General features: G+C 40.9%; 1 protein-coding gene and 1 long non-coding RNA gene across 5 annotated transcripts; both read right to left on the reverse strand.

Moving 5' to 3' along the window:
* Positions 1–2,709: 2,709 nt before the first annotated feature.
* LOC9266774 (uncharacterized) lies at positions 2,710–15,337 on the reverse strand. 3 transcript variants are annotated; one of them, XM_015764269.3, is made up of 10 exons: positions 15,061–15,337; positions 14,614–14,902; positions 7,072–7,890; positions 5,806–6,572; positions 5,242–5,509; positions 4,928–5,149; positions 4,460–4,633; positions 4,152–4,340; positions 3,920–4,033; positions 2,710–3,347 (listed from the first exon to the last, which is right to left on the reverse strand). In XM_015764269.3, exons 3-10 carry the CDS (start codon positions 7,756–7,758, stop codon positions 3,048–3,050), a joined length of 2,721 nt encoding a protein of 906 aa, XP_015619755.1. In that variant the 5' UTR covers positions 7,759–7,890; positions 14,614–14,902; positions 15,061–15,337; the 3' UTR covers positions 2,710–3,047. The 3 variants fall into 3 exon arrangements, with proteins under 3 accessions (XP_015619755.1, XP_015619757.1, XP_066162112.1); XM_015764271.3 differs by lacking the exons at positions 14,614–14,902; positions 15,061–15,337 and adding an exon at positions 9,032–9,270; XM_066306015.1 differs by lacking the exons at positions 14,614–14,902; positions 15,061–15,337 and adding an exon at positions 8,450–8,554.
* Positions 15,338–16,987: 1,650 nt separating this feature from the next.
* LOC136354507 (uncharacterized) lies at positions 16,988–19,438 on the reverse strand. Of its 2 annotated transcripts, none has more exons than XR_010738160.1 (3): positions 19,304–19,438; positions 18,430–18,516; positions 16,988–17,228 (listed from the first exon to the last, which is right to left on the reverse strand). It is a non-coding gene; the product is annotated as an uncharacterized lncRNA (long non-coding RNA). The 2 variants fall into 2 exon arrangements; XR_010738161.1 differs by lacking the exon at positions 16,988–17,228 and adding an exon at positions 17,613–17,813.
* Positions 19,439–21,811: the final 2,373 nt, after the last annotated feature.

Here is a 21,811-nt window from a genome sequence, read left to right on the forward strand (position 1 = left end):
TAGCAAACCCGCTATGCAACATTTGGCTAAGTTAATGAGAGCTTTGGATAGTAAAGAACAATCTCTCGAAAGGCAAGAAGAATTACTTATTCTTGAGAAGAAAAGAAACCTTGCCTTAGAGGAGAGCCTAGCTAAAGAATGTGCTAAAAATGAACAACTAGCTAATGAGCTTAATTTGGCTAATGGTTCTCTAGCTAGCCTTAGGGATGCCAATGAAACTCTTCAAGAGAAATTTGCTAGTTTAGACAAAAGTCATAAAGATCTTGAAGTTCAATTTGACACTCTTTGGAATAACACTTCTCAACCAAATGTGGTTTCTAATTCTTCCAATCCATCTACTAGCAATGGTTGTGCTAGGTGTTACAATATTGATTTGAACTCTCATGCTACTAATGTTGATGCTATGCAAGCTCTTAAGAAAGAGAATAAAAGGTTGGGCACATTGGTGAAATATGGATGCATGAAGACATACCATTCAAAAGATGCCCTTTACAAGACCATCACCGCTCATCCTAACAAGGATGGACACGGGCTCGGGTTTTCTGGTGGAAGTCCTGTGTCTAAGCATGTGATGGTAAATGTGAAAGAATGCTTAATGTTTGTGAGAGAAGGAAAAGCTCCACAAGCAAGTGAGGTGACTTGTCCCCTCACTGGTCAGACACCTGGAAGTTCCGGGCAAAATGACCGGAAGTTCCTGCCCTGTAAGACAGGAAGTTCCAGGAAGTTCCGGGCTTCTGATAGGCCGAAGGGGCTGACTGGAAGTTCCGGGTATAATGCCAGGAAGTTCCGGCCAGAGGGTCTTTACTATGATTTATATGTAATTTCCAAAAATTCAGAGGGCAAAGTGGTTGCTTATTTTAATGGGAATTACAATGATGAGTACCGCACTTGTGTGTGGGTGCCAAAGGGTTTGGTGACTAACATCAAGGGACCCAAACTTAGACAAGTTTGGGTTCCTAAATCCCAAGCTTGATTTCTTTTATAGGCATACTCCTCCGATGGCTCAAGTTGGGTTGTGGACAGTGGCTGCACCAATCATATGACGGGAGAGAGGAGTATGTTTACAAGTCTTGATGAGGGAGGAGTATGTTCTGGGTCTGTTTGAATTTTACCGCTGCGATTTGTTTTTAAGTTTTCAGGGATAGCCTATTCACCCCCCCTCTAGGCTTCATCAGCGCGTTCAGTGCTACAGTAAACATTTGCTAATGATGGATTAATTAGGCTTAATAAATTCGTCTCACAGTTTACAGACAGATTCTGTATTTTGTTTTGTTATTAGTCTATGTTTTAATACTTCAAATGTGTGTCCGTATATCCGATGTGATACGCCAAAACTTTATACCCGTGGATCTAAATACAACCTTAAGGATGCAAGCGGAGCTGCTAAGCGGTATTCTTTTTGCCCGCTTATTTTAATCATGTGAGAAATGTGGGTAGTGGCCTAGTGGGCTAACCCACTTATATTCCCACTTCTTATTGGAATTAAGCATTTGCATTTCAATCAATGAACTATAAAAGAAAAGAAAAGAACTTCTAGTCTTTTTTTTCTTCTAAAATTTGTACTATTATGTGATGAATGAAATAGCAAGTGGGTAATTAAGCATTTATAGTTCAATCAATGAACGGAAAAATAAACGTGGATAGTGGCCTAGTGGGCTAACCCACTTATATTCCCACTTCTTATTGGAATTAAGCATTTGCATTTCAATCAATGAACTATAAAAGAAAAAAAAAGAACTTCTAGTCTTTTTTTTCTTCTAAAATTTGTACTATTATGTGATGAATGAAATAGCAAGTGGGTAATTAAGCATTTGTAGTTCAATCAATGAACGGAAAAATAAACGTGGATAGTGGCCTAGTGGGCTAACCCACTTATATTCCCACTTCTTATTGGAATTAAGCATTTGCATTTCAATCAATGAACTATAAAAGAAAAAAAAAAGAACTTCTAGTCTTTTTTTCTTCTAAAATTTGTACTATTATGTGATGAATGAAATAGCAAGTGGGTAATTAAGCATTTGTAGTTCAATCAATGAACGGAAAAATAAATGTGGATAGTGGGTTTACCCACTTATATCCCTACTTATTGGGATTATTCATTTGTAGTTCAATCAATGAACGACAAAAAAAAAGACCATCTTATTGGGATTAAGCATTGGTAGTTCAATCAATGAATGGCAAAAAAAAAAGGAACAAAAATAAAAAAAAGGAGGGCTACTAAATAGGGGGATATATAGGGCCCTGACTACTCAGGACGCCACCAACCCTATTCTCCTGGGAGGGGCACCCACGCAAAGCATCGGTGCTTATATTATGAAGGCCAAAGCACCGGCAGAACACGCCTTTAGAAATCGATCAAGCAGCAAAGTGCGGATCGCCCCTGCGACTCAAACCCCACGGAGGAGGGAGAGGCAGTATGGTTTAGGGTTACAGCCGCACGTGAAGTGCGCTTGTTACGTGGGTGCCCCTCCCACAGGGCCACACTTCACCCTCTGGCGTCGCGGGCCTACGCCTCGCTCCAGCTTATAAACCAGATGCGTCCGAGGTAGGAAAGCGGTGTGGTACTAAAAGAGTTTTCACTGCCCCTGTGCAATGCAGTGCACGGAGTCACTGGTGATGGGCCGACTCTTGTGGACCGTTGGATTCGACCCACCCCATTTCAAGAACTCGGTCAATTCTTTTGGTTGGAGCCTTGGAGGATGATTGGACTAAGTAGCTGACTACATCATTTCGACCAATGGATTACAAGATGAACGGCTGAGATTTTGCTGAATTTACACTTCTGCCTGGTAATAGTGTGACTGAAATTCATGGGAAATCTAGGGAGCTGGTAACACATTGGAGCAAGATGCAAGTTATACAGCATTCTTACATACATGGAAGCACCAAAAATATTACTTTTAACCCAACCCTTGAAATTTCTTCTTCTGTTCTTGCTTCCGAAGAGAGCTGGAAATTACCTGGAGACTATCAGAAAGAGATTGCTTGTGTATGTACAGTAGAGAAGCAAAGCATCACTGATGCTTAGGACACACCCTCACTGGTCACTACTGGTCATCCAGCTTCCAAACCTCATGGAGGAGCCTGTACCTGGCACTGTTTGGGTTCCCAATCTGCTTCAGCTTCGCGAGCGGGTTCGACGAAGCCTTGGAGATGAAGGTCAATGGCGAGCTCAGCTCATCCAGCTCGTCGTCGCTCGTGTTGGACTTGCGGAGGATGGCCGACCCGCTCTTCCTGGGGTCGCCGATCATGCTTAGGATTGCTCCGGATGCCGGGTATGGGTATAGGATGGGTGACGCGCTGCACGGGACCGCTCGGATGCCCTTGGTGTTACCCTCCAAATGATCCTAACAGCATGAATGTTTGATGAGTAATAGTCCAGTACTGTTTGTGGTTGAACTGAAAATTCCTCATTTTCCTCAAATTGTGGTTTGATGCATGATGGTACATTCAATGAAGGTAATGCTTAGGTTTACTTCTCATGAAACTAGCAAACTACAACTTTATGCCAGGAAAACAACTCGGTTGTACAAATAGAGTAAGTTTATCGCAAGCTAATATTGTCAGAAATAGCAACCAAGTTCCATATTTAGTTTCACAAAGAAGTGGCATAAATCATCAATTCTCCTTTTTTTGTTACCCGTAGTTCGTAATAAAAAAAGCGATGTGCGTATGCCCAATATAACTAGTAAAAGGTATTTTGCAGTCCTAAAGTATAACCATGTGCAATGAAACATAAGATGCAATCACATAAGTGCCTTTTTTTTCCCCATTCCACCATGAAACGTAAGATTCAATCACACTGTCATGACTTGATATCTGATACTTACGAGACTAGGTAATCAGGCAATCATCTACTTTTGTTTGCAACATAAACCAACATACAATTTCAATGCAGCCCAATGCTAAATAAACTAACCTCTGACTCCAGTGCTTCAAGCAAGGAATGTTGAACTGGATCTGGGCAAAAATCATCTGGCACAAAGCCATCAAGGATTCTCTTGATGATTGATGAGCTGAAGGTAGGACAAAGCTGTGAAAAGCAGGATGATCGTATTAGAATTAGAAAACAATATTATGACCAGAAAAGAAAACTTCACAAGTTCAGATGGAAATAATGTGCATTTGTTGAACAAGATGAGAGTGCATGCCTCTTTCCTAGTACTGGTTTCCATGAGCACATCCTTAGGGATCATTAGGAGATCACTCAATGCATTTAGGAGATAAAATGGTTTGCGGAGTTCGGCAGCACCATTGTCACCATCCCCACTCTCAACTTCTGGATAGTCATCCATATCCATACCAAACGAGTCACTAAGACATCTGGACCAGCTGCCAATCTATAACCAGCAGGAAAGACAAATGGTCAGAGCTTTTGATCGAAAGCCAGATAAAATAAATAGGCTCCATTGGACGAGTAACATGACCTCGTAATGAGCATGCTTTTAATTTCACTTACAGCATTTTTCAGTTGGACCCCAGCACCAAAACTAAATTTCCCAGATGGTACAGGAAGGACCTTAGGATCAGTTATTGGGTCAGACATGGGATCGGTTGGAATCTCATCATCTGATTCCCTCAAAATAGCATTGAACATTGCTACATCCAATCTAGCTATGCATTGCTCCATCACCTATCAAAGAGAAATGATGTTAGGAATTAGTACAGATCTTGAATATTTATATGAAGTCTATATTTTCTCATTCTCATTGTTTGAGTGTTAAATCAAGATATGGCTGATCATATAAAACATTCTTAAATAAAAGAAATTAAGGTGAGATGGACAAAAAAAAAACAATGGGAACAATACAATTTGAATAGTTTTAGGGAAAACACATTTTGAGGAATAGAATATTTCAAGGTGACAAGTTATGGTACAATTTTCAAGGAGGAAATTCAAACTATTGATTAATCATATGTAGCTCACCAATTTGGCCAACAAAGGGAGACATCCACACTCATGTCCAGCTGCTCTTACTGGGCAAAGCTTTTCAGATGCTTCCTTGAAAGCCTTCTTCCATATGTCAATTGATAAGGTTGCTTGTTGCTGATTGCCCACAACAGTAATCCTTCCATAACATTTCTTTGCATTTGAACTAGGCATCGGTTCACTGCTTATATTAGCAGATTGCATATGTGGTGTGAATGCCTGCAAAGTAAGATTTGTTATGCAATGTATTTAACAAATCTTACAGACAAGGGCACAAACAGCAAATAAATTGAACTAATAACGAGGCAGACCTGCCACCAAATGGATTCGACAATTCTTGAGAATATCCATGATTCAATCTTCTTAAGTGCGGCTATAAATGTGTCAACATCTTCCCAGTTATCAAACTCAGGGGAAAGCAATTTTCCTTTCTTCCGGTTAAGCGATTCCCACATTGACGCAGAATTCCTCCTTGGTCCTGTTTTGGAACCATTATTGATAGCATTGCTGTTCGATTGTTTAGAAGTTTCAGAAACAATTGCTCGCAACACCACACAGTTTGATAGCCAGAAACTCAACCTGGTTGGAGAAGTTATATTAGGCAATAAATAAAATAACACAACAGGAATTCCGAAGTTACATAAACTACTTTTACAGGGTACTGCAATCTATATAATGATGACATATAGAAGTTAAGCAATTGTCAATTCATTGCAAATTATTCCATTGAAAAGAAAACACTATTAAAATGCGAATGTTTGAGCATTCTTAGTATGGTTCTATCACACTTGATGTAATCGTCTGAGATTAATAAAAGCTTCATTTATCTAAAGAAAATGCGAATGTTGAGCATGAGAGGAAGTCTCATGTAGTACCTTGCAACATCATATCCACAAGCTTTTGCAACCAGAACCAAACCAGAGGAAGCACTTCTTGCTGCACTCCCCATCTTGTCTCTAGACCAGTTTTTAAGCGCATGAATGAAATGCCTAGAGAGTCTTCGTGCTGGTGTGTGTACCTTGTTTGATGAGCTACCATGTTCAGCGATCACCGAATAAAGGCCTATCTCGGCAGCAGCAGTTTCTCGCAACTCTGCTTCAAGCAACTCAACCCTAAGTTCTAGTTCTCGAACTTTGGTGTCGTTACGATTATTTGATATGCGTATTGGCACCTGAGCTTGTGCTCCATCATAGGTATCAGTCCTAGTATCATTAGAGACCGCAATATCTTGGGAGTCAACTTCTTTCACTTCTTCCTTCTGGGAATCAACTTTCTTATTAATGACACTACCACTAAAATCCGGAACTCTCATACTGTACCTCATATTCTTTGCTCTATCACTAGTTAAAGTGCTATATGTTCTCTCCCCAAAGTTTCTTTGGTTGGAATCACTCATACCATAAGCAAATGACATTTTACGACCAGCTCTGAGAGCATTTTGTGCTGGAAAAGATGGAGTTTGTTCACCAGGCAAATCTGATAAAAGAGACAGATTCCCTGGATGGCCATTTGCCTTTTGGACTTGAATTGGATACTTTTCAACTTCTTCGCTCCTCACTTTTGTACTGGAAGATGGCATTTCACGCTGGGAATCAAATGGTGATCTAGAGCCTTCATTACCAACTGTTCTTACATCCTTCCCCTAGAGAATTTCAAATTGGTTTCAGAATCATGCATAAAAGATAAAAGAAGACTATTTAGTTCAACTAGACGCCAAAACATGCAGTGGAAGGAAAAAAAAACTGAACTGAACTACACAATTTCGACAATACTATTCTTACTGAAAGTACTAATCATACATGTGAAAATCCTGTTTACAGATAGCATTTTTTTTTAAGTTTTTACATGACATAATTAAGTAAAGGAAAATAACCACCAATGCCCATTCAGAAATTCCAACAGCAATGAATTGTATTGAGAGCAAAAGTATGTAAAACTTTATTAAATTGAAAACTTGTTTTCTAATTCAGACACATTTTTAGTAAATGTGGCTAGAGATAGTCCCCAATGGCCTGCCCAAATTACTGTTTTTTTTTGGAAAAAAAATCTTCATTTACTGTCTTAAAAAACATCTTTTGGGAAGATGATCAGACACAACATAGGTCCTAGTACACATGTAGGAATAGAGTTCAGTTTTTTACCTTGAGAGACTCCTGAGATCTATTACTACCTGCACGCAAGTTCCCATCTGAGCGGTAAGGGTATGGAGCTTCCTCCTCCTCATCATCAGTAAATGAAGCAAACTCAGTATCCTCAGTGTACTCCGACATCAATTCTTTTGAATCCCTGTCCACTGATGCCTCCTTTGACAATGCATCTCTAGAGGAAACGCTCGAGTTATCACCATCCAAAGGCTGAATTCGAAGATAAACCATCGGCTGCACATTGTTTCTCAAGCTCCTCTTGGAGTTGAGCGGCACGGGAACACTCGTGTCCTCGTGAAACATCGCATGCTCCGCCAAGTCCAGTGTCGCAGTCCCTAAATGCTGCCCTTTCAGCTTATCCCTCCTTGGTTCATACAGATTCAGCTCAAGCAGGTTCTTCTGCCATTTCCCACTCTTGGATGACCCCTCCTTCTGAAAAACAGCCTGTAGGTTGATGAACTCATTAAATTCAACCTTCCCTACTGTGGTACCTGATCCAATTGAAGGCGCAACAGCATTGGTCTTCCCCGAATTGCGCTCGCCATTTTCCCAAAAGAGGACCACAGATTTCAAAGACTTGAGGGACTCAGAAGGGGGCCATGGGCTGATTTCTTGAATGAAGATATTGAAGTCTACATGGAAGGATGCATCCTTCCTCGTCTTGGTTCGGAGGCCTAGCACCATTGCTTCAACAGTTGATACACTCTGAGCTTAAATATAGTAATCCTAGTTGACAATTTGCACAATCTGGTAGTCCTCTCTCAATTATCCAACGAAAAGTCGACTGCCATTAAGTTCATTGACAAAGAAAAGCTCCTGCAATTAGTAAAAGCGGTTAGTAAGTTAGTACTAACTAACAAAGGGAGAAAAGGCAGCTACTGTACATGAAAAATTAAGGATAAAGCACACCAAAACACCAAGTCCTACAACCAATCTAATTGCAAAAAAGCTGCAAATGGGGTAGAAATCCAACTGAAATGAGAAGCATCTGTCCACATCAAAATCATAGGAAAATTTATTACAATGATTTGAGGAGGTGAGAACTAAGTCAACCACTCACATAAATACAACTCAAGGCATCACATGGGTGGCATAAACAAGATGCAGCTAGAACTGACAAGAAGAGATACTATTTATTTTTTTTTGTGAATCTATGTTACATAATAACTTACTGTATATCATAGATAAATCACAACATGGCCATGAAAAAGCAACAAAGAATGTATGGAGAAGCACCCCCTCAAATCGAATAAACAAAAGAGAGGGGAAATGCCAGAGGTGCATAGAGATCTGAGCAAACGGCACGGTCAATGCAGCATCCCTGAAAACCAATTTCATCAGAGAAAAGGAGGGAGATTAAAAAAAACAAGTTCACCTGGTCTGCAAGAACTGCCCCCAAATGAAATGCATTGAGAAACCATACATTAGGAGAGAAAAAAAAAGAGGGGTTTTGGGGAATAAAGCTCAGGAACTTTATCCACAATAACACCCAAATACAGTACTAGAGAGAAGGAAATGCTACGAAAATTAGCAGGCAGCATTGCAAGATGGCTCAGTACGGGTGCATTGAATGTGGTCTAAATGCTAAGGTAATATTAAGCTAGCCATTTACGACACCCAAATCCAGTACCAGAAAGCCCTAAAGAAAGGGGAAGCTGAGAGGATGAATTCAGTACACATATAAACAGATTTTAATGCAACCAAATTCAGTACAAAAAAAAAGAACAATCAAAGCATTCCAAATGCAAAGCAGCCAGGCATAAAATCAGATCAAGAACCCAAATGCAGAGAAGGGATGTCAGAAACCAAGAAAAAAAAAGATAGTAGCAGCTTTCGCTAAAACCCAAGTAAACGCGTCAAGAACAGCGACTTCCAACCAACCAACCAACCCAACCGAAAGAGAATTCCCTGAAAGAAACAGCAAGCAGGAAGAAGAGGCCTGTGCAACATGAGCTACCTGGCCTGAATCGAGAACGCGATGCAAGATTGAGAATTGAGAGGAAGAGATGGAGGGATAGAGTAGAGGGGGGTTTGGTCACGTCGCGTGGAATGATTGGGCGACTGGGATGAGGAGGGAGGAGGAGTTCGTGGGCACGCAGTAGTGGTGGTGGTTGTCGGTGTGGGTTGTGGGGGAAGAAGTGAGAAGACGACACGGGATGCGAGAAGAAGAGGGAGAAGAGGACGGACGGACGGCCCGGCGTTCTCGAGGTGACAGGCAGGGGAGGATGAGCAGAGAAAGAGGTCAGATGGAAGCAAAGTGGAGTAAAACTATTCTCAAGGAACGAATCTGGACGATGACCGCCAGGTTAAAATTTTTAAGGGTAAAATTCATATTTTACCCTGAAAATTGCCTGATACTCCAGCTTCCATTCTCTCGATAACCTACTACCTCCTTCCCAATTTTTTTTTTGACATCAGTTAGTTTAATATGAAGTTAACCAAAGTTTCAAACAAAAAAAAAGATAATATAAGAGTTAATTTCACATTTCACCATATATTTTGACCAAAGTTTCACAATGGGCAAAAGCCAAACCAACCTTCTCACTTAGCACCACATATCTTTGCACGAGTACATCAATGGAAGTTATTAGAGAAAAGCTAGTTCAAATCAATCATTTTTAGTTCTATAGTATTAAGATAAATATCTTTAGAAAGAAATAGCAAATCACAAAACAACTTTTTTCAGCAAATCACACTAAAATAATGATGCAAATATGTTTAAAAGTGATACAAAATGATCTATACATAGGGACAAATGAAGAAAAATAAAATAGAAAATAGTTAATTACCACTTACACTGAAAAGAAGGAAGAAAACATAAAATGTTTTGCTTTTTATAACTATCCCTGTGTAAATTTTCTCACATTCCTTGCTTCGCTCACCCCTAGTCCAAACTAAAAACTTATGTAAAGATATATGGTGCTAGGTGAAAACATTAATGTAACCCTAGTCCATTATGAAATCTTGGTCAAAATATGTGGCACAATGTAAAATTTACTCATAATATAATGGGTAGGTATTTGGCTTACTTGTTAGTGACTCATTATGGATAAATAAGAAGAGGTTGTGTGTATTTTACAGGGACTTGTAAGAAGTTTTCTTTTTTCTTGTAATTAGTTTTTCGAAAACCTCAAAGTTAGGGAACTGCTATATCACATACCTTGAACGGGATTATATCTGTGAGTATACTGATAGGTATCAGGTAATACTTGCAAGGTATCATGAGATATTTGCGAGGTATCAACGGTGAGGAAGAAAGCCAGATGGATATGAATCCCTTTGCTAGTGAGAAGAAAGGTAAACAAAGTTTGTTCATCCTGTCATAGGCGGCAAGGACGAAGAGTGAGAAGGGGAGAGTGAAATGTGTACTTCCAGCCAAAATGGAGGCCACTAGATCTCACCCAACGTGGATAAACAATACCAAAATCCGGATGGTCTCTACCACAATGAGCGCGCCAAACCCGATGGCCTGCACCCTCTGCTTGTCACCATCATTGGGGCGCCACTCAGTGGCCTCCGCCGTCTCCACCCTCTCATTATAATAGAAGGGTGAGAGAAGAGAGAATCCCTTGCCTACGTGTGCTCTCTCTTTGGGAGCCCCCCTCTCCCAAACCGCGTTGATCCGAGGTGACGAAGGCTCCTCTCAACTAGCTGAGCAATGGCATTACGTGTGCTCTTGTGGATAAGAGAGAGGAAGAGCAATATAATAGATAAGTAGAAGGAGAGAAAATAGGTGATTCAATGTTGGTTGCCTGATGGCCTATCTCGTCCGTCATGAACAGGATGGCAATTTGTTACATAGCATTCTCACAAGCAAAGTTAAAAAGAACAACATGGATTATGACTTGTGACACATAACCACTAAGAAGTTATTAGAATCCTAACTCTTTAGCATATGTAAAAAATATTATTCAAAATAGGAATAAATTACCCTAACCACATGCATTAAGAAATGAGTAACTAAAAATTTTATAGACACTTTATAAGACGAATACTTTAAGAAAATATATGCTCCATATGTTTAACATGGAGTTTTATAAAACCCTGAACCATAATATGTAGGTCATATGCTAAGTATAAATGTGGTTTTCTGACATTTGCTTTTATATTCTTTGAACCTTTGTTAATCTAAATTTTAAAACATACTTTTTTAAAACAAAACTTCTAAGCAAGCAAACCAAAATGACGACATTGTCAAAAGTCACAGCTGTAATTTCCTATGCCACCTCGAGTGGTGTGGGTGTGTGGCTGTCACAGTTTTATGACGAATACAAATATTTAAAATAAAAAATGGTAGGTCTGGATGATGCATAACTTGAGAACTAATATAGGTACAATAGGATGGGAAAACACGAATCTAAATAAAAACAAAAACACGTGAAACAAAAATGAAAACCCGAAGGAATAAAAATAAAATTCTGAATAAAATTGGCAATAAAGCTAGGGAAAATACAGAACTATGAAAAACTTCCAAAGTAAAAAAAAAAAGAAGAAAACTCTCCAAACTGCAGACTTTTTCTCTAGATTGTACTAGAACTTACTACTTTTTTAGTATTTGTAGCTTCCCAAACATGGCCATACTAACTAAACTTTGATTATGAAAGAAAATGAACTTCTGTTTAGAGGGAGGAATCTCAAACGCAGTCGCATGTAAGCTAGGTTGGTCTCCATCAAGTACGAGCATCAGATTCTACTTCCAGGCTCAAGCAACAACCCTTTTTATCTAGTTTTACAGGACAAGATATTAACCAGTTGCTGCATTGTGCCATAAAGTTCTATTTTGTATTCAGGAATGGCACCACATGCACATCGACAGAAGTCATGTTTTAACACGGGGGATATATTTTTTTTCTCCAACATTTGCGTGAATTGAACTGATCTGCATGTAAATCCTACAAAATTATGAAAAAAGAAATCCGGCAATCCACATCTACTTGCACATTTGTAGCAAGCGGTGAGCCGGTGAGATGCTAATTGGGGTGCCCCCTCATAACTAGTTTTTACCAATATTTTTAGATAATGGAAATAAATGTCAGTCTTTAGCTCAAGAGTTTCTGTCCAAAATTCGTTATACTAATCCAGTTATTATCAAGCTAAGACATCACACATCGTCATGATGAGAAGACCGACATAGAAAACATAGATGAACCAAACATCAAAGCGAACTTTATTATTAAATTTCCATCCATAATTGATAAAAATTTGTAGGACTATAATCTCAAGAGAACAGCATTCCTTACACATTACTTATTTGTATACATCATACTTTTGCAGCTATGCTCAGAAGCCTAGCGAATATATTCCCTTAGAATCTGTATGAAATTTTGACTTATAGAAAACAATATTCCCTCCTGTTTTTAATGTTTGACATTGTTGAATTTTGGGCCATTTGTTTTATTAAAAATTATATGTAAACATAAAAAAGTATAAAGAAACCGCAATGAACTAAATAATAATTATATAATTTTTAATAAAACAAATAGTTAAATATATGGTCAAAAGTAAATGATGTCAAACATTCTAAAAGTAGAGGGAGTATCATCTTTGTAAGCCATCAAACCCAACGAAGAACGGATGTGCCAATAACATTTGCCTTTTAACCATTGTATTATTTTTCCCCATCTAATTGGTACAAACAATGGTTTAAATGATCACTAACAACTAATACAATTTTGATAGGTTGCCTATTCAAGTTATTGGCCAAGAAATTTCTGCACTGTCTATTAGACTGATAATCATTAGATAACTTTCTTCTCCCTGCTCTCTGTTGCCTCCACGTTACAAAAATCTTATGTGGCAGCTTTTTCTAGACACCAAGATTACCCTATTGTTCATGTGTTGAAAACTAAACATTAAGACATAAATATAACTAGTCTTGATTAAGTGGGCCTTAACCTATTGGCCCGCTCCAATTGTAACATCCTGAAAATCCCTGATAATAAAAATCACTAAAATTTCAAACTTTTTAAAACTTTTGCATCATGCTAGATGTTATGGTTGTTCTTGCTTGCCAAACCATAAATTGTCACATTGAATATTTTAATTAATTTTTGAACTATCAAAGCCTCCAAGTATATTGGATAATTTCTGATGATCTAATGGGAAGTAAAATCATTTGGTAGAGATATGAATAAATAAATAAATATTCAAATAAATATTTGAATTCTCAAATCCAAAATGTGTAGAGCTACATCTCAATTCAAAATCCAATTCTAACTGTTTTGCATTTTAGCCCCTCCACTCTACCTCTTTTTCCTTTTTCTTCCTTTTCTCTCCTTTCTAGGCGCTACTGTACATTGTCTGCCAACCGTTCGATCCTATGTATCGCGTGCACCACATCGCTCCCGGCCGCGCCAGCAACGCCCATGCCGCCTCACACCTGCCTCCCGTGCACCGCACCACGGCGCACAGCGCCCGCGTGGGCCCGCCGCCCAACCAAGCCGCCGTTCCGCCACAGCTTCCATGTGCGCGCGTCGCCATGGCCACGTCCGCCACCTTATCCACAGCCAATGATGTCTCGGCGCCCCTCTTTATGTCTAGTGGATAAAACAGAGTCCCCTTCCCCAGCTAGGACTAAAACTCGCAGACTATAGGCTATAGGCACAATGATGGAGCCATAGAACCTTAATGGAGAAGGAGATGAACCTTAGTCGCGTCATCCACCTCATTGCTCTTATCCGATCGCCATTAGAGCTCTAGCTCATCCAGGCCATGTGCTGGCGATCTTATCCCCATGGTTTCCTTACACCCTAAGCTAAGCCCCCAGTAAAATCCCCATTCCTCTCAGCTTTCGTCCCGAATACATTTCATCAAGCACCTTCCATGCATGATCTCACCGCTACTAGAAACCACCATTGCGGGGTCTCCCCGGCCGGAGTTGGAGGTTGGAGGAAGTGGAGGCGGAGCCGCGCTGCCGTCGTCGCCATTGGGGAGGTTGGACGTTAATGCAAGGAACGTCGACGAGCACTTTCGGGCACCGTCAATGCTGTCTGCCTATGTTCTGCGACACATCGAGCCCTACTCCGCCGCTTTTCGCCGTCTCGCGTTCTCATGGTACACTCTCACGCCCGTAGCATCCTTTGTACCTCTAATAACTAGCGCCAGCTCCAGTTTGTGCAATTAGTGTCTATAGCCGTGCTGACCTGGCCACCATTGTGCCGCCGACAAGCTCCCGTTGGACATGCTATCCCGGAGCTCCTCCTAGCCATTTGTTGAGATTATGGGTACCCCATACCCACACGGCACGGTTATCCGACTAGTTATAGGGGATAACTTATATCTATGGAATATGTAACGGATCATGACTTGGGTACTACGTTTCCCTGTATATTATGGAACGGCCTAAAGTCCTAGTTTGATAAGATTGTAAATTAGATTTAGGAAACCGATACCATATTGGTTAAGGTTTCTATCTTGTAATCCTGCCCCCATCCTATATAAGGTGGGCAGGAGGCTCTCTAGGGGGCATGAGCACATATGATCGTCAGATCTATACTACACCCGGCGGATTCAAATCCCCAAACAGGAGTAGGGTATTACCTCTTATTGAGAGGGCCTGAACCTGTCTAAATCCTTTGTCTCCGCATCCATCCACTCTTAGGTCTCGTGCGCTACCCCCTTTTATTATTGCCGAATTCATGTTTTGACAGTTGGCACGCCAGGTAGGGGTGACGTCGAGTTTCCTGTCGAAAAGTGCGATGGAATCAACTTCGTGAGTCACTCGCTTCATCTTCGCTTTGGGAGATTTTTTGCCTCCTCGTCACCGAATACTCCAGCAGACTCTCTCTCTGACTGGGATTCAAACCAGTCGGGGGGCTCAAGGTCACTTCTGTTGAAATTATAAGCACATAATGATTTAATTTATTCCATAAATAAATCATGACATTGCAGATGTAAACTAGATTGAACGCATCATTAGATCTACACATGTAAACTAAGCAGTAAAACATGAACAGATCAAATATGCGCAACATGTCGAACACGTACCGAGGTGGCGGAAAGACCGGTTGCTCGGCAGGAACTACTCGCGGTTGCGGGCGTCGACGAAGGCGCGCAGCACGCGAGCGGTGAGGAAGGCGAGCCGTCGCCACCGGCGGGAGGTCGCCGGAGCCTCGCCACATCTTTCCGGCCGCTTCCGTGCCGGCCTCGCACCATCCCGGCTGCGCCCAGCCGCGCCATGCGCGCTGCCTCTGCCCGGCTGGAGGTTGAAGACGACCTCCCTCAGCCGAGCCGATGACAGGATGGGCCCACCTCCTGTTTTTCCCTAAGAAAAATAATACGGTGAAAAGCAAATAGAACCCTGGAGCCCCACCTGTCAGCCGCTATTAGGAATGAGATGGATTTCGGAATAAAAATAAATCGGTAATGAACAGTATTGTTTTGCTATTATTCAAATTTGGATATTTAAACTAGCATAACTTACTCATTTTAACTCCAATTTGAATGAAACTTGAACCTAAAATTCATCTAAATTCATAAGCTTTCCAATGGTATATAATTAACTGTTTAATAAAATATATTTATAATTGTTACATAATTAATATCAAATGATTAGATTATGGTTGACCTAAAAATGTACTAATAAATAAAATTGGTACTGTACAGTAAACTAGGTAGAAGAATAATTCTCTTTAACATGCTTTATCACTGTAAAACCCATGTAAACTAATTAGAAGCATATATATGTGGTCATATCCCTTCTATAACTCAATAGATAGATCAACTCCGAATTAACGAAATGTGTATCCCATTTATATTATGATAATTAGCTCCTAAATAAGCCGCCATGACAATAAGAATGATTATGAGATTATCCGTTTGCAAACACGAGTAGTATGAACAGCCCTAGGTTCGACCCCGACAATTATATTTTGTTTGTGCATATTTGATTGTTGTTTGAATATTGGTTCTTCACGCGTATTATAGAATCTGTATATCGGTTAGTCGTGAGGCAGCGTATGCAGCTTCCAGGAGGTGAAGGTTGATCAAGATTATATCAAGAATAAGGATTGTCCTGAGCAGGCAAGTCATCACCCCATCCCTTGAGCATGTTGATCCTAATTGCGAAATTGCTTTGTTTACAAATAAAATTGCATGCAATGATGAATATCCTACTTGTTATTATGCCTTGCCTTTGATTATTGCTTATCTCATTATTTTCTTGTACCCATGATTACATATGAGTCCTTAGTCAATTATGACAAAAGCTTAGTAGTGCTACTTTAGAATCATGCATTCTCATATTTATCAAATGCTATATGCTTGGGCAACTACCCTAGGGAAGGTAGTTGAGATACGACATGTGGAGACATGAGCGCCACATGATTTGTGAAAGGAAAAATTAAACTAAACAACTGTTTTCGACTGGGGCGGCTGGAGGACTTGGGTGGTGTCCGGTAAAGGCTAGTGCCGTCCCTGGTCAATTAAGGACCGAGCCATGAAGTTAAGCATGAAACGACCCCCGTACAACCGTACTTCTCGTGTGGGTATAGACCTAGCGGAGTAAAGAGCCGAGCGGAGGCGGTACCCAAGCCGTAGTGGTTTTCTTGTTGTGTGTGAGGCAGGGCCTACGGTGGGGCAACCATTGGTAGGACCGCGAGGGGCGGGTGCCTACAGTGGTGTCACCATCGGTAGGACTGCCATGTGCAAACCTAAACTTAACTATAACTTAATGAATGTGTGAATCTTTCCCCCTGGGGAGCGCCAGAACTCCTCTCAGTGCTAGAAACCTTGGACGCCTAGAGTGCATGAGGACTAAAGTTCATGGAGCGAGTACTGCCAAAGTGAGGTTATTGAAAGGCTTTGTCGTGGCAAGTCTCATTCATTGGGACGTAGTGTGGGGATACCCGGTTTGAGTATGGTATCCCGAAACCACCCGCGACCGTCCAAGATTTCGATCGCGCACAGATTGATATACAGAACAGCTTTCGATACATATACCCAAGTTTTTACAGAAATTATTACATAAAAGATAACTAAGACAGGTTTTAGGGGCCGACAAGCCAAACACACTCCCTACAAACAAAAGACCCAAACACAAAATAGGATAAAAACACCACAGGCAATGCCTGAGAGCAAATCGACCTAGAACAAGAACTCGTCAGCACCATAGAATTCTTCCCCTTCCTGCGCCTCCTCAGGGAAGAACTGATCGTCTGAACCACATTTTATGCAAGAGGTGAGTACCGAGGTACCCAGCAAGCCACACCCATAATAATACAAATAGAATATATGCAAGGCGTACAAAGAATATAGTCATCAAGGAGGTTTCATAACAAGCCTATTATAAATAGTTTTTCCCTACTTTGTAAAATATTTCATTTGCAAACAATTGTAAATCATCATTTTAAAATAATAGCAATATTAATCACCATTCATCCTCATCTTTATCATATTCCATATTTTAATTTAAAATCTACTCATACCATGATAAATAGGAATCACCCAATGACATAGCTTCTTAACCGGAAGCACGGCACATTCGAATGATTTAAGACTCATCTCTGCAGAGACTGCCCAGCTTTACCCACCTGATGTCAACAGCTAGCTAGGCTGAGGGCAACATAGCCGTTCGAGAGTCCCACTTACTACTGGTTACTGCCCAGTGGAATATTGATCCGTCCTAGTAGTCGGGCACTTGCTGGGCCTAAGCAAGGCTAGACGGTCGCTGCTTTCACGGGTTCCACCATTGCGGATCATGTCAACCTGGCCGAAGCCCCTTCCACATGTCCACCCCAAACCTGCTCATAGAGCCACCCTACAGTATTTCATATAGTGGGACAAATGTACTAGGCTAAGTCTGATTACTCAGTCATGTATATGGGCGCAAATTACATCATTTTTCATGGCATAAGGGGGTAGTCCTTATATCCGGGGAAAGCCACCAAAACTAGCATAGGCCCGTGCATACTTCAAGTGTAAATATACACTTTCCACAAAAAAAATATAACAATATGCACGGCCTCAGACACCACAACATCCATCTTCACCCGGAATTAATCTTCCATATCACTCCAGGCGAGTGACTCATATCAAATAACACATTTTATATCACCCGACACGCCACCACGTGATGACGGGTAAACCATGTATATGAGTATAGATATTTGGTGGTCTTATCCACTAGAATATTATTGTGAAGTATATAAATCTACACCTAGGTTATCAAAGGACGTGATATAGCAATCCATGGATTTGGCCAATAATAACAATGTAATAATGGGTAATAACTAAACTAACAAGTTTATTCAAAAATAATTCATACGCAAAATAATTTTATAAATACTCAATGCAGAAAATAACTAAGTGGTTCTCTACTAGGTATCAATATGATCAAAGATTGGAACTGTGGCTTGCCTTGTGGAACGTGGCCTTCTGAAGCTTCAGCGTAGCCTTCTAGGTCCACTTCAGTTCCTGTGTGCCCGGTGGGATTTTCAATACGATCTAACGTACGCACACGAAGAAACGACCAAATAAGCCTATAATAAAAATACTACAAATAAACGATAAAATAAATATTGTGAATCATAGCCCGAACAAAAGAAAATAATAATCCAGAGTTGACTTGATTTGGATGGCAAACGATTTATCCTAGAGTTATGATTGATGGTATGTGTAGTATGGTTGCACTTTGGGATTAATGCTATAGATACTAGAGATAAAGACTAGAATTGATTGGGTTTGAATCTGGAAGTGATCACTGATGGAAGAATTGATATGAATCAGTTTTCTTTTGGTTGACAACTACTGGGCTGGCTCAGGTGGTGTGGTCAGGTTGGACCATGGTGGAACAGTATTGAATCTAGTACTGTTCTTCTTCCTCTGTCAACCACGAACACAGACAGAATGAGAGGTAAAAAGGGAAAACCTGGATGATGGTTATTGTGGCGGAACAGCAAGAACGTCTTGAGGTAATTTCGTTCCCAGGTACTGCGAACTCGAAGCTGTTGCTGGTTCTCAGAGAGGATGTTCATGCCGGCCGGAACGCGAATGATAGGATTTAGGCCCCGAAGGAGAGAGAAGATTGAGCGGCGAGCTCCGGTGGCGAACGTGGCTGGGTGAGCGCGTCAAAACGTGTTCCCGGACGAGAAGGTTCCATTTTTTTGGTTAGTTGATAGAGATGAAGCGTCGGCCATGCCGACCACGGTGGCAGCCATGGTGGCAGACAGGAGCATGCGAGGACCTCAGTACAAGCATGGAGAGGAGGGGAAAAAAAAGGAGATGGCCTCACCGGCTCTGGAAGAGTCTGGTGGCGCGAGGATACGACGACCGGTGGCCTGCGGCGACAGATAGGCCGACGACCACGGCAGTTTGAAGAAATTTTGGGAACTCGATTCCTTTCTGAGTAAAGGAGAAAGAGAGGGGTAAAAGGATGAGCATGGCTACCTTGCCTGCTTAAATAGTTGGGCAGTGGGAGATTGAGATTGACGGTAGCAGTGGTGCTTGCTCGGTTTTTAAGATTTGTGCGACAACGTCTACACCATCTGATCGAGTTCCTCCGTGCGGCTTCAAGCGAGCGTGTGTCGCGCGCGTGGCGGCATGCGGCGCAGAGCAGGCAGGTGCAAGGCGGCACGCGGCTAGTGCGGGCCAAGCGCGTGCGGGCGCAAGCAAGGCGCAGGGTGGTGCGAGGCGACGCGCGCGTAGCGCGAGCGGTGGCTGGACCGAGTGAAGCGAGCAGCGGCTTGGTTGGGGCGGCTGCCTCGGCTGGGCCAGGAGATGAGCTAGAATGGCCCAACAGAGAGAAAGAGACAAGGGAAAGGAAATTTGGAATATGGACTGGATTGCAAGGAACTCTGCCTGAGAAGTAACACAGTGATCTATTTGAATTTTTGGAGAGATTTTTGTATGGAATTTTGGTAGGATATTTTTGAATAGGAATTGATAGGATTTGGGATCTTAGAACATTTGCATGATGACTCCGGTTTAACTTAAAAAAAACACAAGCTCTTCTGATGATTTTGAGAATTTTCTCTGGATATCTCAGATTTGGTTTGGAGAGAGAAACTAAACAAAATTATGTGGGAGTCGGAAACTTATAGGGAACTAAAGAAATATAAGGATTGGGAGGCTCCAATTCGAAAGAACGAAGAACAACAACTTTAAATATTTTCGCAAAAATTGTACCCTGAAAAATCTAGTATGTTACACGTAGGCTCATGTGTTGGGCAAGTCGCGGAGTACGGGTAAAGTGTACATCCACTGCAGTGTGAGTAAATCAATCTATTCTAATAGCCGTGCTCGCGGTTATTGAGCACCGAGACGCGTATTACACTTGGCTAGACTCTAATTTCTTAATCTGAATGGGATGGGATATGCATGATGATTTTGTACCGGTGGATCAACTTCTCGAGAGGCGAGAAGGGGTAGACCCCAGAAAACCATGACGACCAGTGGCGGGAAGCTATCCTTAGGAACACAATAGATGGTGGATAGAACCGTCGCTGTTTAATGAACAATGGAATTAAAACTTGATCAGTTTATGCTAGGTCTTAGGTTTGTGAAATGATATTTGGAAACTCAGCTTTATGCAAAGTAACCATAGCCACTCCTTGTATTATCCTGTACATTACTGCATTTTGTATGGTGGCTTGCTGAGTACTTTTGTACTCATTGTTGCTCTCTATATATCTTTTAGCAGAGTGTTGAAGAGAAGCCCTTGTTAGTACGCTTGCGTACCTAACAAGATGACCGGAGTGCGGTTCCATTCTAGGTCTCGTTCCCCAGTCGACTGCTTGTGGCATGTCAACCGGGCCCTTATATTATTTTGTCTTCCGTTGTTGTTTCTCTGATAGTTGTTGGCCTACCTGGCCTTAATGTAAGCATTTAACTCTCTTAGCCTAAATTCATTCGTGATATGTTGTGATTCGGCTATGTATGTGTGTACCAACTACTGATCCAGAGACTGGTACTAATAAACACAGAAGATTTTCGATTTCCAAAATCGGGGGTTGACACCAATTCATCTATAGCCAATCTAATAGCCAATTCATACAATAGTTGTTTAAGATACTATTAATATATGGTCCCACTTGTCATACACATACTGTGTCATGGAGTCCGTGCTGCAGCTGGCTACAGATCTGTAGCCCACTGCTCTTCTCTCTTATCTTCTATCTCATTAAAATATATTTATAGCTGGCTAATAGTTGCTATTGTACCTGCTCTTATAAGTTATATCATTATCCACGCTAAAAGTGCTAGGCTTTGAAAGGAGCTGGCTTAGAAAAAAACTCTATGAACTTGCAGCTTTCCATCATCATAAGGCCAAACTTTCAATTTCTATGGAACTGAGGGCTCGTTTGGTATAGCTTGGACTCCAGATTTTTTGTCCTGTGAAATTTGAGTTGTACCAAATACTTTTCAAGATCCTAAATATAGAGTAGAGCTGTCACTCCGTTCTTAAAAATTACTACTACTAGGGGATTCCCCGCACTTTGCTATAGAAATTACTAAGTAATTTTTAATATTATTTTTTTATTACAATTCAGCTAGGAGTAAAAAGAAAAAAATAATCAAATCTCAGGGCTTATCAATATTTATCATGAAACAAATAAAATTCACAATTTAATGTAGAACATTTTGATAAGTATATATTAAATATTATAAAAATGATAGAGAGATTTGTAAAACTATTGTGAAAATGATGTGAGAGATGGTGATTGAATATGTTTGCATGTTAATTTGTAGAATTAAATAGATTGTAGATGCTCTTGCATGCTTGCATGAGGTTGAATATGTA

The sequence above is a fragment of the Oryza sativa genome, chromosome 12 (assembly GCF_034140825.1).
Source record: "Oryza sativa Japonica Group chromosome 12, ASM3414082v1".
NCBI classification, from domain to species: domain Eukaryota; kingdom Viridiplantae; phylum Streptophyta; class Magnoliopsida; order Poales; family Poaceae; genus Oryza; species Oryza sativa.

Excerpts from the sequence above, each read along its gene's own strand:
- LOC9266774 (XM_015764269.3), bottom strand. The coding sequence starts at position 7,758 with ATGGTGCTAGGCCTCCGAACCAAGACGAGGAAGGATGCATCCTTCCAT. Across the intron at positions 5,510-5,805 it reads TGTGGATATGATGTTGCAAG|GTTGAGTTTCTGGCTATCAA; the intron begins GTACTACATGAG and ends TTCTCCAACCAG. Across the intron at positions 4,034-4,151 it reads AAACCAGTACTAGGAAAGAG|CTTTGTCCTACCTTCAGCTC; the intron begins GCATGCACTCTC and ends TGCTTTTCACAG.